At 43.0% G+C, this 14215-nt stretch overlaps 1 protein-coding gene across 1 annotated transcript; it reads left to right on the top strand.

Moving 5' to 3' along the window:
• The first annotated feature begins 7336 nt into the window (after positions 1-7336).
• On the top strand, positions 7337-11978 carry EER5 (proteasome family protein). Its single transcript, XM_048674160.2, has 12 exons — positions 7337-7733; positions 7824-7917; positions 7996-8085; positions 8873-8938; positions 9114-9203; positions 9307-9363; positions 9488-9549; positions 9634-9721; positions 11070-11146; positions 11315-11389; positions 11469-11574; positions 11672-11978. The coding sequence occupies exons 1-12, from the start codon at positions 7435-7437 to the stop codon at positions 11795-11797; spliced, it is 1230 nt and encodes a 409-aa protein (XP_048530117.1). The 5' UTR covers positions 7337-7434; the 3' UTR covers positions 11798-11978.
• The last annotated feature ends 2237 nt before the right edge of the window (positions 11979-14215 follow it).

Genomic DNA, 14215 nt, shown 5'->3' with positions numbered 1-14215 from the left:
GGATCATGAAGAGTACGACTATATCAACCGCGTTATATATGCTTCCGCTTTTGGTCTACAAGGGTATGTAGACACACTCCCCTCTCATTGCTTTGCATCTCCTAGATTGGTTCTTGGGTGTTTCATAGGATTTTTTTTTATTTTCATGCTTTGTTCCCCATCAGTATGATGTCAAGTTTCGGACATAGTTATATGATTTACTATTCTATGTTGTAGTGTTGGCACGAAGAATCATATAGGGTTATATAATGAATATCGTGCCTTACTGTCAACATGAATAATAGTCAACTCAGATAGTGTTTGATTATGTTTCTCCTAAAGCTAGCTGATCAACATCTGAATGACTCTGACTGCTGCATACAAGTCCAGCTATAAGGATCTAAAACACCATGTGGAATTCCGAAAGGTTTTTTCCTATACCGCGAGACCCTATTTGGAACATGATAATTTCGTGAATCAGCAACTACACTATTTCCTTTGAATTTCAGCAACTACATTGTTTCAAGTGAAATTCAGCGACGACTACATTATTTCCTATCATCCAGGCCTAGAAAGGGTGTGATTTTTTCCAGTATACTTCAGATTTGCAGGGAGCACTTAAACACATACATCGACGAAGCAAAGAACTTGATTACAAGGTACAATCATGACTACCAATGCCTAGCTATTTTTCGAACTTGACTAACACAAAGGGTGTAATATGTAGGTTCAGGGAGCCCTATGATTTCTTGACCAAAGAAATCTTTCATGCTAGATTTTCTTTCACGATAACAATAAGCCTAGGAGCATCCCTGTCCATGGAACAATATTGGAGTGATAGAGTGCAACGGTCTTGCATTTCTCAATGCCCCTAGCTTTATTTTCATTGTTCTTATAATTCAGTGTGGTATTTAGAGATTCTAAATCCTTGTGCGATGATGTTGTGTATTTTGCAATTCAGTATAATCTTTTGTTAGACTGAATGTGATCGTAATAATTCATTTTCCAATCGTTGGTTTATATGCTTGTGGAATTTCTGGTGTGAAGAAGCACCGCTTATTTTATGCATGGATGCATTGGTTTATGTTACCAGACCGATTTGTTCTTAGAATATGGAGTTGATTATGATGAATGACGTGCTCCACTGGGAAAATGTGTTTGGTGTTTTTTTGCCAATTTTATCAAAATATCTTTCTATCTATGTGGTTTTCGCATATGTTCTGTAATATTAGTCTAGACGTGTATCTGCACGAGCATGCTTACTAGTAGAGACTAAGTTCCATGACCTGGATATTAAGGTTACTAAGGTGAAAACCATAGTAGAGAGTCTGAAGAAGGAAGTGGATGATGCAAGGTTGCATTCGACCAGTGATGATGAGCACCAGGGCACAGGTCTTCCTATGACCACTCAGTTTCAGACAATGCCCAGGTCAGCGGCAGTGCCAACCACCGACACCAGAGCCACAGTCTCAGCTCCCGCTGCTGCACCTTCAGTTGCTCCTACAGTCCCTCCAACCGTTTCTAGTCCACCTGCCCAGTAGACAAGAGCCGAGATCTTTGCAAACACACTTCTCACTACTCCAACAACGTCTATGCACACTAGAGTTACAAGTCAAAAGACTTCTTCACCAGGAGCTGCCGGAGATTGATCCGAGAGCGATGCTTAGCTCTATACTCTTTTGAACTTTTTGGTACTTGTTTCCAAAGGGGAGAATTAGTATAGATCATCAGGGCTTCAAGAGAGAGTGCTTTGCTTTTGCTTGTTTGATTTTCGTTGAGTTTTTGCTACTTTGTGCTACTTTTGTTTGATGCTTGTATGAGACTATGCTACTTTGTTGCTTGATCATATCGTACTTTGATGATATGCATGTTTACCTATCTATCTCAATGCTTCTTATATGATTATTCACTTGTATGCTTGGTGACGAGTGCTTGTTATATTTCATTCATGTCATTTTGAGCGCTCCACCAAGATGTATGTGACATGGAAGAGTGGCCCATGATCCTAATCGATTGTGCATTTGAATTCAAACGCAATTTTTTAATAATGCACAAATTTAGGGGGAGCTCTTGCTTATCACATACTCTCTCCTTCCAAAAATGTAAGGCGCGATTGACTTGGCATGATCTTTGATGCATGACTTTGACCACTAATATATATCAAAGTACATGGATTAAACATGTATAAATGGCATCATCATATTTGTCTAGCAAAACAATTTTATTTTATATGTCTATATAAATATTTTATAGACACATAATACGTGGAAATCATAGTCAAAGTTGTGGAACGAAGACCAGAAAAGTCAATCAGCGCCTTATATTTTGGGAAGGAGGGGAGTACTTCTCAGTGATGATGTCATTCATTGATTATATCATTTGTAGAAGCTTTGATCTATATGTTGTCATCAGTTACCAAAAAGGGGGAGATTGAAAGTGCAGCTAATCCCCAGGTGGTTATGGTAAATTATAACAACACATATGTCATTGAACTAATGCCTATTCAAGATAGATTTTTAGGAAAGTTCAATGTTGGCATGGCAAGGACATGAGAATGTGGACCCCTCAAAATGCTAATGACATAGATTGGCAAAGCTTCAAGACTCTACATATTTGGTCAAGTGATCCAAGATCACATTGAGTCCATAGGAAAGTCAATATTAATAAATGGGGATGAGGTTTTGATCATGACTCAATTGCTCAAAGTGCTTGAAGATATTGCTCCAAAACCCTCAACCACATTCTCCAAATCATATTTGTCCAACTCCAAACCCTAAAAGTCCAACTCGGTCCCGCAGAATTCTTCCCATCCGGACCTACCGAGTTGATCCTAGATAGTGCCAAAGTCAGACCCTAGATTTTTTGGTTGTACCGAGATGACGATCGGTCCCACCGATTTGCACTGACCAAGTTTCTGTAACCCAATTAGTTCATTTTGGAATTATTGAGTTGAACCGATCAGAATTATCGAAACGAAGTCTCGCTTAGGTCATCGCATATCGGTCCGTCCGAGATTCTTTGTCCAGTCCCACCAAAATGCCCAACGTTCAAATCTTTTACATAGGTCGGTCTGATGGTAGCTAGAACTACGTCGGTATTTCCTCGGAGAGGGAGGGATGATGTAGCACATCGATGGTAGAGTATTTCCCTCAGTTATGAAACCAAGGTACCGAACCAGTAGGAGAACCAAGCAACACAACATAAATAGCACCTGCACACAAATAACAACACCTCGCAACCTGACGTGTTAAAGGGGTTATCAATCCCTTCCAGGGTACGGCGCCTCAAGATAGGCAAACAGACGTGAGGTAAATTGTAGTAGATTGATAGATCGAACGCCAAATAAAATAAAGTGCAACAAAGTATTTTTTTGTATTTTTGGTTTAATAGATCTGAATAAAAATGCAAAGGAAAAGTAGATCTCAAGGCAAATATATGAGAAAGAAGACCCGGGGCCCGTAGGTTTCACTAGTGGCTTCTCTCGAGAAAAATAGCAAATGGTGGGTAAACAAATTACTGTTGGGCAATTGATAGAACTTCAAATAATCATGACGATATCCAGGCAATGATCATTACATAGGCATCACGTCCAAGATTAGTAGACCGACTCCTGCCTGCATCTACTACTATTACTCCACACATCGACCGCTATCTAGCATGCATCTAGTGTATTAAGTTCATGGAAAACGGAGTAATGCAATAAGAACGATGACATGATGTAGACAAGATCCGTTTATCTGTATGGCGGTAGATATAGATCTCCTCCTTTTATCCTTAGTAGCAACAATACATACATGTCGGTTCACCTTTTGTCATTGGGATCAAGCACCGTAAGATCGAACCCACTACCGGGCACCTCTTCCCATTGCAAGATAAATAGATCAAGTTGGCCAAACAAAACCCAATATCGGAGAAGAAATATGAGGCTATAAGAGATCATGCATATAAGAGATCAAAGAAACTCAAATAACTTTCATGGATATAAAAAGATATGAATGATCATAAACTCAAAGTTCATCAGATCCCAACAAACACACCGCAAAAAAGTTACATCATATGGATCTCCAAGAGACCATTGTATTGAGAATCAGAGAGAGAGAGAGAGAGAGAGAAATCCATCTAGCTACTAACTACGGACCCGAAGGTCTACAAAGAACTACTCACGCATCATCGGAGAGGCACCAATGGAGGTGGTGAACCCCTCTGTGATGGTGTCTAGATTGGGTCTGGTGGTTCTGGACTCTGCGGCGGCTGGATGAATATTTTGACACCTCCCCTAGGGTTTCTGGAATATTTGGGTATTTATAGAGCAAAGAGGCGGTCCGGGGGGCACCCAAGGTGGGCACAATCCACCAGGGCGCTCCTGGACCTCCTAGCGTGCCCTGGTGGGTTGTGCCCCCCTCGGGGCACCCCCCCAGGTGCAACCAGGACCCATTACCTTCCTTCTGACCCATAAAAAATCATCGTGAAGTTTCGTGGCATTTGGACTCCATTAGATATTGATTTTCTCCGATGTAAAAACATGGAAAAAACAGCAACTGGCACTATGTCAATAGGTTAGTACCAAAAAATGATATAAAATGAATACAAAATGATTATAAAACATCCAAGATTGATAATAAAACAGCATAGAACAATCAAAAATTCTAGATACGTTGGAGACGTATCACAATCTCATCGAGATTTTGGTTCGGTGTCACTGAGTTGAGTCAAAAGATGGTAAAGGTTGGATTTTGGGTGAAGACTATTTATACCCCCTCCACCCCACCTACTCTAAGGGAGAGCCATCAGAACGAACTACACTTCCACCATTCATTTTTCTGAGAGAGAACCATCTACTTATGTGTTGAAATCAAGGCATTCCAATCCAACCTTTTGAACCTTGATTTCTAGCCTCCTCAAGTTGCTTTCCACTCTAATCCTTCTCCTACCCAAGCCAAATCTGTGATAGAGTGATTGAGTGTTGATGAGACTATCTTTTGAAGCACAAGAGCAAGGAGTTCATCATCAACAACACCATATATTACCTTTTGAAGAGTGGTGTCTCCTAGATTGGTCAGGTGTTACCTGAGAGCCTTTAAGATCTTGTGGAGTTGAGCCAAGGAGTTTGTAAGGGCAAGGAGGTCGCCTACTTCGTGAAGATCTACCCCAAGTGAGGTTAGTCCTTCGTGTGACGTAAGCCGTGGTGGAATAGACAAGTTTACTTCTTCGTGGACCCTTCGTGGGTGGAGCCCTCCATGGTCTGGCGCCTCCTTGGGTTGAAGTCCCCATCAACATGGACGTATAACACCACCCATCGGAAGCACGCCCAAAATCACCTTGTCTTCATTGCGTTTGATATCTCCGATTCCTCCTTTACGTTCATATGCAAAGTCATTACTTTTCGCTGCACAACTCTTAGACTTGCATGTGTAGGGTCTTGCTTGACTTGGTAGAATTGCTAAAACTTGTCTATAACTAAAATTGGGAAAATGATAAGTTTTTATTTGGCCAAGTAGTCTAATCATCCCCCCTCTAGACATACTTTCGATCCTACACTTAGCAACTACTCCTTTTTCCGCTTCTTCCTCCATTTGATTGCCCTTTACAAATTTCTGCTCCTCTCCCATTTGTTTTATTGGAATTGAAACCAGCAAGTTCCCTAAGGTTCAGTTCCTTTCCCCAAGCTACAACTTCGGATGTCTGTGTGATTGTTGGCCCCGCCTCCTGTATTGATGTGGAGTTCTCCAAGACAGTCGACTTGTCGCGAGGACTCATTGTTGTTTCCTTTTCCTTTAGAACAACAAGTTGATTATCTGCAAAATTCAGTTTTTTGGCTCCCACAGAGCCAGCTTATTCTTCCTTGGTTATTTTTAGGGGGCTTGTAACTTCCTTTTCATCCCCTTCCCTTAATCTTTCTCCATCAGCTCTATCCATCACATGATTCCTCCAGGTTGGTCCATCGCTACCGTGTTTGCTGCCTCCACTACCCATACCCTTGCTTCTCCAAAACCCCCCGGTCGCTCAAATCTCTATTCATTCCTTCACTTGAGCTGCCCTTGTAGATCATAGTTTTCAGCCATGGCCCAAAATGTCTAGCTCCTTCTCTTCTTGATCTTGTTGGGCAAGCCTTCTTTGTATGTCCGATGATACCACAGTTATAACAAAAGTCAGGTAAGTATTCATATTCAAAGGAAATAATCTTCTCTTTTTCCTTCCTCTTCCCTTCTATTTCATCCTCTTCGCCACCCATCACCTCTTCATTGGGCAACTCCCGCTCTTCCTCATCGTCACCAGTGATCAAAATTCTAAATCTCATTAAGGGAGTTGTAATATCGGTACGCACTTTAATCCTCGTAAAAGCCCCCATTGCTTCTTCATTGTCATCTAAATCCACATTAAGGACCTCCCCAATTCGATCTCCTACCAAATCCCCTGTTTCTTTACTCATCATCCCCATAGGAATTCCATAGGCTCTTACCCAAATCAGGATGGTTTTAAATTCATACTCGTCTATAGTCTTATTTGGTTCGTAATCCTCCATCACTATCAGATCTTTATTGAAGGTACAAGGTCCATCTTCCAAAGCTTTTTTCTTCACTGCCTTATCATGGATATTAGAGAGGAACCTCTTTCTGCCAAGATCTTTGCACCGAATTTCTGAGAACGGGCACCAGACATTGCCGAGTGTTCTTCCTAAATATTCAGCTTTTGCCTGCCTATATGAGAGGATCTTACCCACTGCTTGGTGCTTGCTCGCCTTTAAGGCACATGCTTGCTTCTTCCCGATCCTGATTTCGTTCTTCTCAGCTTCCGACAGCGGCATGTCGTTCAACTTACCCTCTACTTTCTCCAGTACCGGGGTTCTTCCTCCGCTCATAGCGGCGACCGCTGTCAGGGATTCGTCCCCGCTATCTCCACCTACCTCCCCCGCCTCCCTACAAGAACTAACACATCACGAAACTCCCACGCCACAGATCCTGCTTTCAGGTTCTCCCGCACAACTTGAGAGAGCACTAGGATGGCCAGAGGAGAGAAGGATTGCGCTGCGCCGCTACCAGATTGAGGAATCATGCACTCTTTTGTGGATTTGAAACTCTCGGATTCAAAAAAAAAAAGATTGCCGACCAAGGGTGCTGGACTCGCCACGAAGTCGCCAGAAGTGACACGAAAACGTCATGTGTGGACATACTCTTTTGGGCACCCACCCTCCGAGTTGTTTTACCTCGTCGGATAGGGGCGGAGATGGCAGCAATGAGCAAACCAAGCGAAACCTTACTCTGATTTTATCAGTTAATCTCAACCATCGATTTCTCGCACTGGACGGCGAGGATTGGCGATCGTCACGAGCTTGCATAAACCAGAACTACCCCCATCAGATCGAACTCATACTGGTTTCTTCCACCGTCGGTGACCTCCAAGCGACCAAGCCCAAACCCCAACACCCGCGCGGCTCCCGCCGCCGCCGCACCGGAGATGGCGGCGTACCTGAGCATGGGCGAGGCGCACCGCCGCATCGCCGACTACCTCTCCCGCTTGGACGACGCTATCTCTCAGTCCGACGGCGCCGACCTCGCGTCTCTCCTCGCCATCTCCTCGGCGCCCGCCTCCACCCCGCTCTCCGACGCGCTCGCCGCTTTTCCGGATTTTCCCCGCCTCGCCTCCGACCGCTTCCCCCACCTCTCCGACTTCCTCCCCCCGCTCCTCCGCGCCATCCACTCCCACTCCCTCCGCCGCTTCGGGGACGCTTACTCCTCCTTCGAGAAGGCTGCTAGGTGCGTGCTGCCTTCCTCTCTGCACTCCTTCCGAACAAATTGGATAAACGCATTCGGATTTTAGAGGATTTGATGTGGTGTTGGTTGCAGCGCGTTCCTGCAGGAGTTCCGGAACTGGGAGACTCCTTGGGCGATGGAGGCGATGCACATGGTGGCGCTTGAGATCAGGCTGCTAGCTGAGAAGGTGAGCTGGTTGGTTGGTTGGTTTGGGTTTACCTGAGGTTTTGGGGCTCATGTCTGCTTGCTTATTGTCTTGGTGTAGGCAGACAGGGAGCTTGTGATGAGCGGGAAGAACCCAGACAAGCTGCAGGCTGCTGGGTCCTTCCTGATGAAGGTTTTTGGGGCACTTGCGGTATGGAATTCTGAAAGCTTTGTTTGATGTGCATTCTTGGATGGTAAAAAGAACTAGCAAGAGTCTGATCGAATTGAATGAAATTGCTTGTGATGAGCTTGCGCAATGCCGGTGCCTCAGAAGGTGCTTAGCAAAAGTGATCATTTTTTCCTTGTCACAAAGGGCAGACAAGGTTCTTACTTTGTAGCACCTATGCTTGATTAGGCACCAGTGCTTACCATGTGCTTAAGAATATAGTTGGCTCTTGTCGGTAGATAATGCGAGCATCTAAGCACCTATGTAGAGGAAATTGCATTGGAGTAGTCATAGCTTACTTGGTGTTTAATGTTGTGGTTCTGCCTAAGGCTTCAAGCGTGACATGTTGAAACATTCTGTACTGTACATTCCCTCTTGGTTGGAAACGGCCTATGTTGCCAGAAGAGGAGAAGCTGATGCATTTACATCAACCTAGAGGGTGGTGTTTTTGCATAGAAACTGCTCTAAAGTTACTGTTTATACACTTTGGTCGCTCTTGTCAATATTGGTGCATTATCGCCTCACTCCCGCCATGGCCTCTAATTCTTGCCTCCGCCGCTTATCATCTGTCAAATTTATGCATACAATGAATTCTCTTCTGATAGCTATTTTTCGTGTATATGCTAGAATTGTTGGAGAGGTGATGTGACTCTTCCAACCAAACATGCATCAATTATACTTCTTTGATGCATCTTGTCGCTTTCTTTTTTAAAATGGTTATATTCTAAAGATTCTGACTCTTGGTTATTGGTGAATCTCCAACCTTATACAGGTTAAAGGACCTAAGCGCGTTGGGGCACTGTATGTTACCTGCCAGCTGTTTAAAATTTATTTCAGGGTAGGTTATTCACTGTAATGTTTTTGTCTAATCTGTAACTTCAGTACTCGTATTAATAAGCACAGACAGTGTCTAGATAGCATGCCAAATGTAGCTAAAGTGTAGTATGCACTGGAATCCCAATATACGTGATTTAAGATACAACAGGCTAACACTTGATGCTCAAATTATGCAGCTTGGTACTGTTAACCTTTGCCGTAGTGTCATAAGGAGTATCGAAACAGCTAGGAATTTTGATTTTGAAGATTTTCCAGTGAAAGATAAGGTAAGATAGTAAAAGTTGTGGTCTCTCTTCTCTATCAATACAAAGCATTATATTAACATGCATGTTGATCCAATAATAATCTTGATTATTCATGACGGCACAGGTCACTTATATGTATTATACAGGTCGCTTGGAGGTGTTTAATGAGAATTTTCTTGTTGTAAGTTCTCTCTCACTCTCTCTCCTTGTGTGTGAACATTTTTTGTATATTCTGCTATGGCAAGTTATTTTGACCTATGAAACGGTGAGGCTGCTAATATTTTTTTTATTCTGGTTTGAATCAGGCTGATCAGAAACTAACTTATGCTTTGATGCATTGTAATCCTCAAAGCGAATCAAATTTGAGGTATTTGTATTACTGGGTGTTTTGTAGCTTGTGATGTATGGGGTACACATTTGTTGGAACTACTAATGGTATGTTTTTTTCTAGGAAAATTTTGAAGTTCCTAATCCCTGTAAAGCTGTCAATTGGTGTATTGCCAAGGAGGACCCTCCTGGAGAAGTACAATCTGCTTGAGGTATATATCATTGTACTCCTGTTTACTAATGTGAAGGAGATTGTGAAATGCAATATATGTACTCCCTCCGTCCGGAATTACTTGTCGCTCAAATGGATGTATCTAGCACAAAAATACATCTAGATACATCCATTTGAGTGACAAGTAATTCCGGACGGAGGAAGTAGTTTATTTAGTACTCCCTCCGTCCCAAAATTCTTGTCTTAGATTCTTCTAGATACAGATGTATCTAATACTAAAACATGACTTGATACATCCGTATTTAGACAAATCTAAGATAAGAATTTTCGGACGGAGGGAGTACCACCATTTCCGATTGCAAAAACATTTATCTTGGTTGTTCACAAATATTCCCATGAACATAATTTGTTTCTTTTGTTATGATTACACTTAGTACTCCATATGTGAACAATTAGGGTAGAACACTAGGCCATAGGCTCTGATGCTGATGCAACGTCAATGCGTTAACCTTCAGTTTTCAAGAAGCAAGATCTACTAACATTTGGGTGTGACTGGAAAATTATAGACGATAAAGGGGAATACTGTAGCAGCAATTTGAGTGCATTTGGATACTCTACTGGTATAAGTACATTTCGTTAACATGAAGTCTCATGAGTACATGAACGTCCTATGTTTAACTTACCAATTCTTCGAGATGATTAACAAGTTAATCTAGGTGTGTCAACTTTTTAGTATTATCTCTTACCCTAGGGTCTATATGGGATTAGATAAGACAAAAGGTTGGGAAATCTACAGTAGATATAAGATTTGTGAACCTTTTGAGAACCATGATTAACTTTATCAGAACCTTATCAACATTTACGCTAAAAATAATCTAATTGGCATTCTCAGGTCCTTGTCCCCTGAGAACAATGATTGGTGACAGATTATGATAAGTATGCTTGGCCTAGTGATCATTCATCAAATGATAAGGCTTAGTCCATTATATGAATTACTTCCGTAATCGTGAGTTGAGGTTTTAAATGATGACCAACCTCTGAGAAAACAAGCAAAAGTACTAAGAGCCCAATTTTGCTTTTATTGCCGTGTGACATTACTATAAGCTGATTGCTTGTCTTAAATATATACTCTTGTTTTCCATACCCTGGCTAATTTAAATTTCTCGTTGTAGTTTGTAGGCTGTATCTTGGGTAAGTGATGGATTCGTATTGTATCTTCTACTGTATTACTTTTGTGAAATATACTGTTGCCTTGAATTATTTATTCTGTTTCATAAAGATGTTCTTTTAATGTGGATGTTATATTCCTTCACTGTGGTGTGACTTTACTACTTGGAGATTTCCTGTAACCATTTTGATTTGTACAAGTTGGTAATTTAACCTTTCAGTATGCAGATATTGTGACCTCACTTAGGAGAGGGGATCTCAGGCTCCTTAAGCAAGCCCTTGATAGACATGAAGACCAGTAAGTTCACATATTTGTGTGCTGAAAAAGTTTTGACCCTCCGCTATCACTGATTGCTTCCTTCTTTTTTGTATGGGGACATTGATTGCTTCCTTCTTTTTTGTATTGGGACATGATTGCTTCCTTCTTTTTTGTATGGGGACACTGATTGCTTATTTCTGTTTGAAGGTTACTAAAATGTGGTGTCTACCTTGTGTTGGAGAAACTTGAACTCCAGGTCTACCGAAGATTAGTGAAGAAAATGTGAGTGTGATCTTGAAGGTGTCCTTGTCACACTGTTACAGAATAAACCAATCCCTTTTCGCTTTGCTTTCTTCTGCAGCCATATCATACAGAGGGAGAAGGAACCATCGAAGGCGCATCAAATCAAGCTAGATGTCTTGGTAAAGACTCTCCAATGGCTTGGAATCACCATGGATGTGGATGAGGTACTTGGAGAGTCCAACATATTGTTTTTTCTAACTGACAGTATCTTGATTTGCTATGATAATAATGTAACCTGATTTCCTCCCTTGCTGCTATCAGGTGGAATGCATCATGGCGTGCCTGATATACAAGAATCTCATAAAAGGATACTTTGCCCACAAAAGCAAAGTTCTTGTCCTTAGCAAACAAGACCCCTTCCCAAAGTTGAACGGAAAACCCGTTTAGTTCGTAGCGATATCTCATAAGCTTGTACACCTAATGAAAGTTTCTCTTATCTTTGATGTACGGAACATGACAGGTTTATGTAAAATTACCGCGGCTCTGATTGTAACAACATTTGTATTCTAGCTGCAATGTTTGTAAACATTTATGGTTGGTAGCCTCCACTTAAACAGTGGTTTTCATAGGTTCAGTGAGGTACAATATTGTATTCTGGATAAACTAAATTTGCAGACTGCAATTAAGGCCATAGTAAAAAACCAAACTGCAAACCTAACTGGTGAGGCTGTCGGTTCAGATTTTTACTTGTCAGACCGCTAGTTCATCGGTTCATTTGCGACAAAAAGCCAAAATATTTAAGATAAACTTTTAACATTTTCACCTCACATCAAATGAATACGCATAATATAGGACTAGAACTTATTCAAGAGTAAACATAATTGATAGATCCAATAGCAACAATATAAGAGTTGCCATCATCACACTCTTGCATAGGCGACATTGATCTTTCATATGCAAATTTATTTGTGCTAGTAACTCATACCATAGGAGGATATGGAATATGCTGTAACAAGTTTGCTAAACAATAACAAAAATTAATACTTCTGCAGCGTTAAGGATATGGAATATGCAATTACAAGTTCGCTAAATAATAAATGATGACGATTGTAGGTATGATGCCATTTTGATGACTTTGAAGAAGCAAGCTCAACTCACTGAACTACTACTCCCTCTGTCCGGGTTTAAAGGGCCTCTTGGCCAGGAAGCCCTGTCCGGAATTGTAAGGCCGCGCACATTAAACCTGCTCCAATCACAGTATTTTACCGTTTCCTATTCCCATGCCATGCCTTGTTAATCACGTGTGCAGTTACGAGCCATGCATGCAAGCCAGTGCATGCTAGCCTTTGCCTGCAAGCCGCCCCAGCCGTACCTTGTTTCTTGCGTGGGCTGTTTATGGCGTTTGCATGCGCATCTAAGCTGCTGCGGTTTATTAATGTAGCATCTACTTTAAGCTAGAACAGAGCCTCCTAATTGGCCAATTTCAGCTGTAATTTTCAAGCTCTTGTTTTAAGCACTGCCTTGGTCCTATCAAAATGGTCTTTGGGCCTAATAAACCCAGACGGAGGGAGTAGATTGCAAGGCAATAAGTGAATCATACACCTCAGTTGCTTGTGCCGGTCATCCTTGGCAAAACAGTAAAGAAAAATACAAGTGACGATGAGAGAAGCCCAAATAAGTGCAAAAATTAAAAGATACCTTTTCTCTTTTCTTTTTTGCTTCTCACCTGGAAGACTTGCACAAATTGTGTTGTCCAATAGTGCGCAAAAGGAAGCTCTCACATGAAATGGTACCAAATAAAAGCAAAAGAGCAACAACAACAATTGTGCTTGCTTGTTAACATGCAACATTACAATTTTTTAGCACAGAACTACACACTGGTAGGATTGTGATGAAACAAAGCTTTTATAAACCGTATACCTTGACATTGCCACCAAAGCCCGTCACAAATCTTGATTGAAACTAAGTAAATAATTATGCACTATCACACAAGTAAGGAGGCTAGAATATTACAAGGGCTAGCATTACACTTTCCTGATGGATATCTAACACTAGCAACCATGAAGAACTAGTTAGGTTAGGATTAGAGCATCTCCACTCGCCCCCCCCCCCCCCCAATAGCCCCCAAGCCCCTTTTATCGCCGGCTAAATAAAACGGCCCAGTCGCGCCCCTAGAAGCCCATTTTTCGCTGGTTAGGGCCAAATTTGGCGCCGGCGGACCCAGGCCAAACCCGGCGCGCTGGGGGGCGCCCGGGGACATCGGGGGAAACAATTTTGGCACGAAAACTGGTGGACCCATCGAGTCAGCGGCTACGCGTCGCCGAGAATCTTCGTCGTCCTCATTGCCTCGGTTTCCCTCGGGAATCAATGCAAAGGCTACCGCCAGTCAGCCTTCCATTGATTCACGGGTGGCGCAGTGAAGGCGCGCCACCGCCGCGCGTCCCGCACCTCCCCACTACGCGTCCACACTGCTGCCGCCCGCTTGGTGCCCACTCGCCGCTATAAAAGGCGCCCTCTCTCGCCGCTGGCTGCACACTTGCCACAACCGCTCTCTCTCGCCGCCGACGCCTCTTTCTCTCTCTAGCCGCCGATGCCCCCTCCTCTCCTTCACCTCGGGCTCCCTCTCTCTCCTTCGCCAACGATGGTTGAACGTCCCCGACGATGGAGCGGCGGCCAATGGCTTCGGCTGCCGCCACCTGCACGAGGCGGAGGCCCGTCTCCTCTACGAGGTAGACTACCCGGCGCCGCCCGACACGCGGGTGCCGGGCTCGTGGAGGCTCAGCGTCGACGGAGTCCCGGTGCCCCCGCCGCCCTCCGATGCTGAACGGCACGCCGAGATCGTGCGCATCAGGTCGTCGTTGCCCG

This window comes from Triticum urartu, chromosome 5A (genome assembly GCF_056163025.1).
Source record: "Triticum urartu cultivar PI428250 chromosome 5A, HENAU_Tu73, whole genome shotgun sequence".
Classification (NCBI taxonomy): domain Eukaryota; kingdom Viridiplantae; phylum Streptophyta; class Magnoliopsida; order Poales; family Poaceae; genus Triticum; species Triticum urartu.
The sequence above is the reverse complement of the archived record's forward strand: the minus strand, read 5'-3'. Positions and strand labels throughout refer to the sequence as shown.

Coding starts and splice junctions, on each gene's coding strand:
- EER5 (XM_048674160.2), top strand. CDS start 7,435: ATGGCGGCGTACCTGAGCATGGGCGAGGCGCACCGCCGCATCGCCGAC. Junction 9,364..9,487: donor TTAATGAGAATTTTCTTGTT/GTAAGTTCTCTC, acceptor GGTTTGAATCAG/GCTGATCAGAAACTAACTTA. Junction 11,575..11,671: donor TCACCATGGATGTGGATGAG/GTACTTGGAGAG, acceptor TGCTGCTATCAG/GTGGAATGCATCATGGCGTG.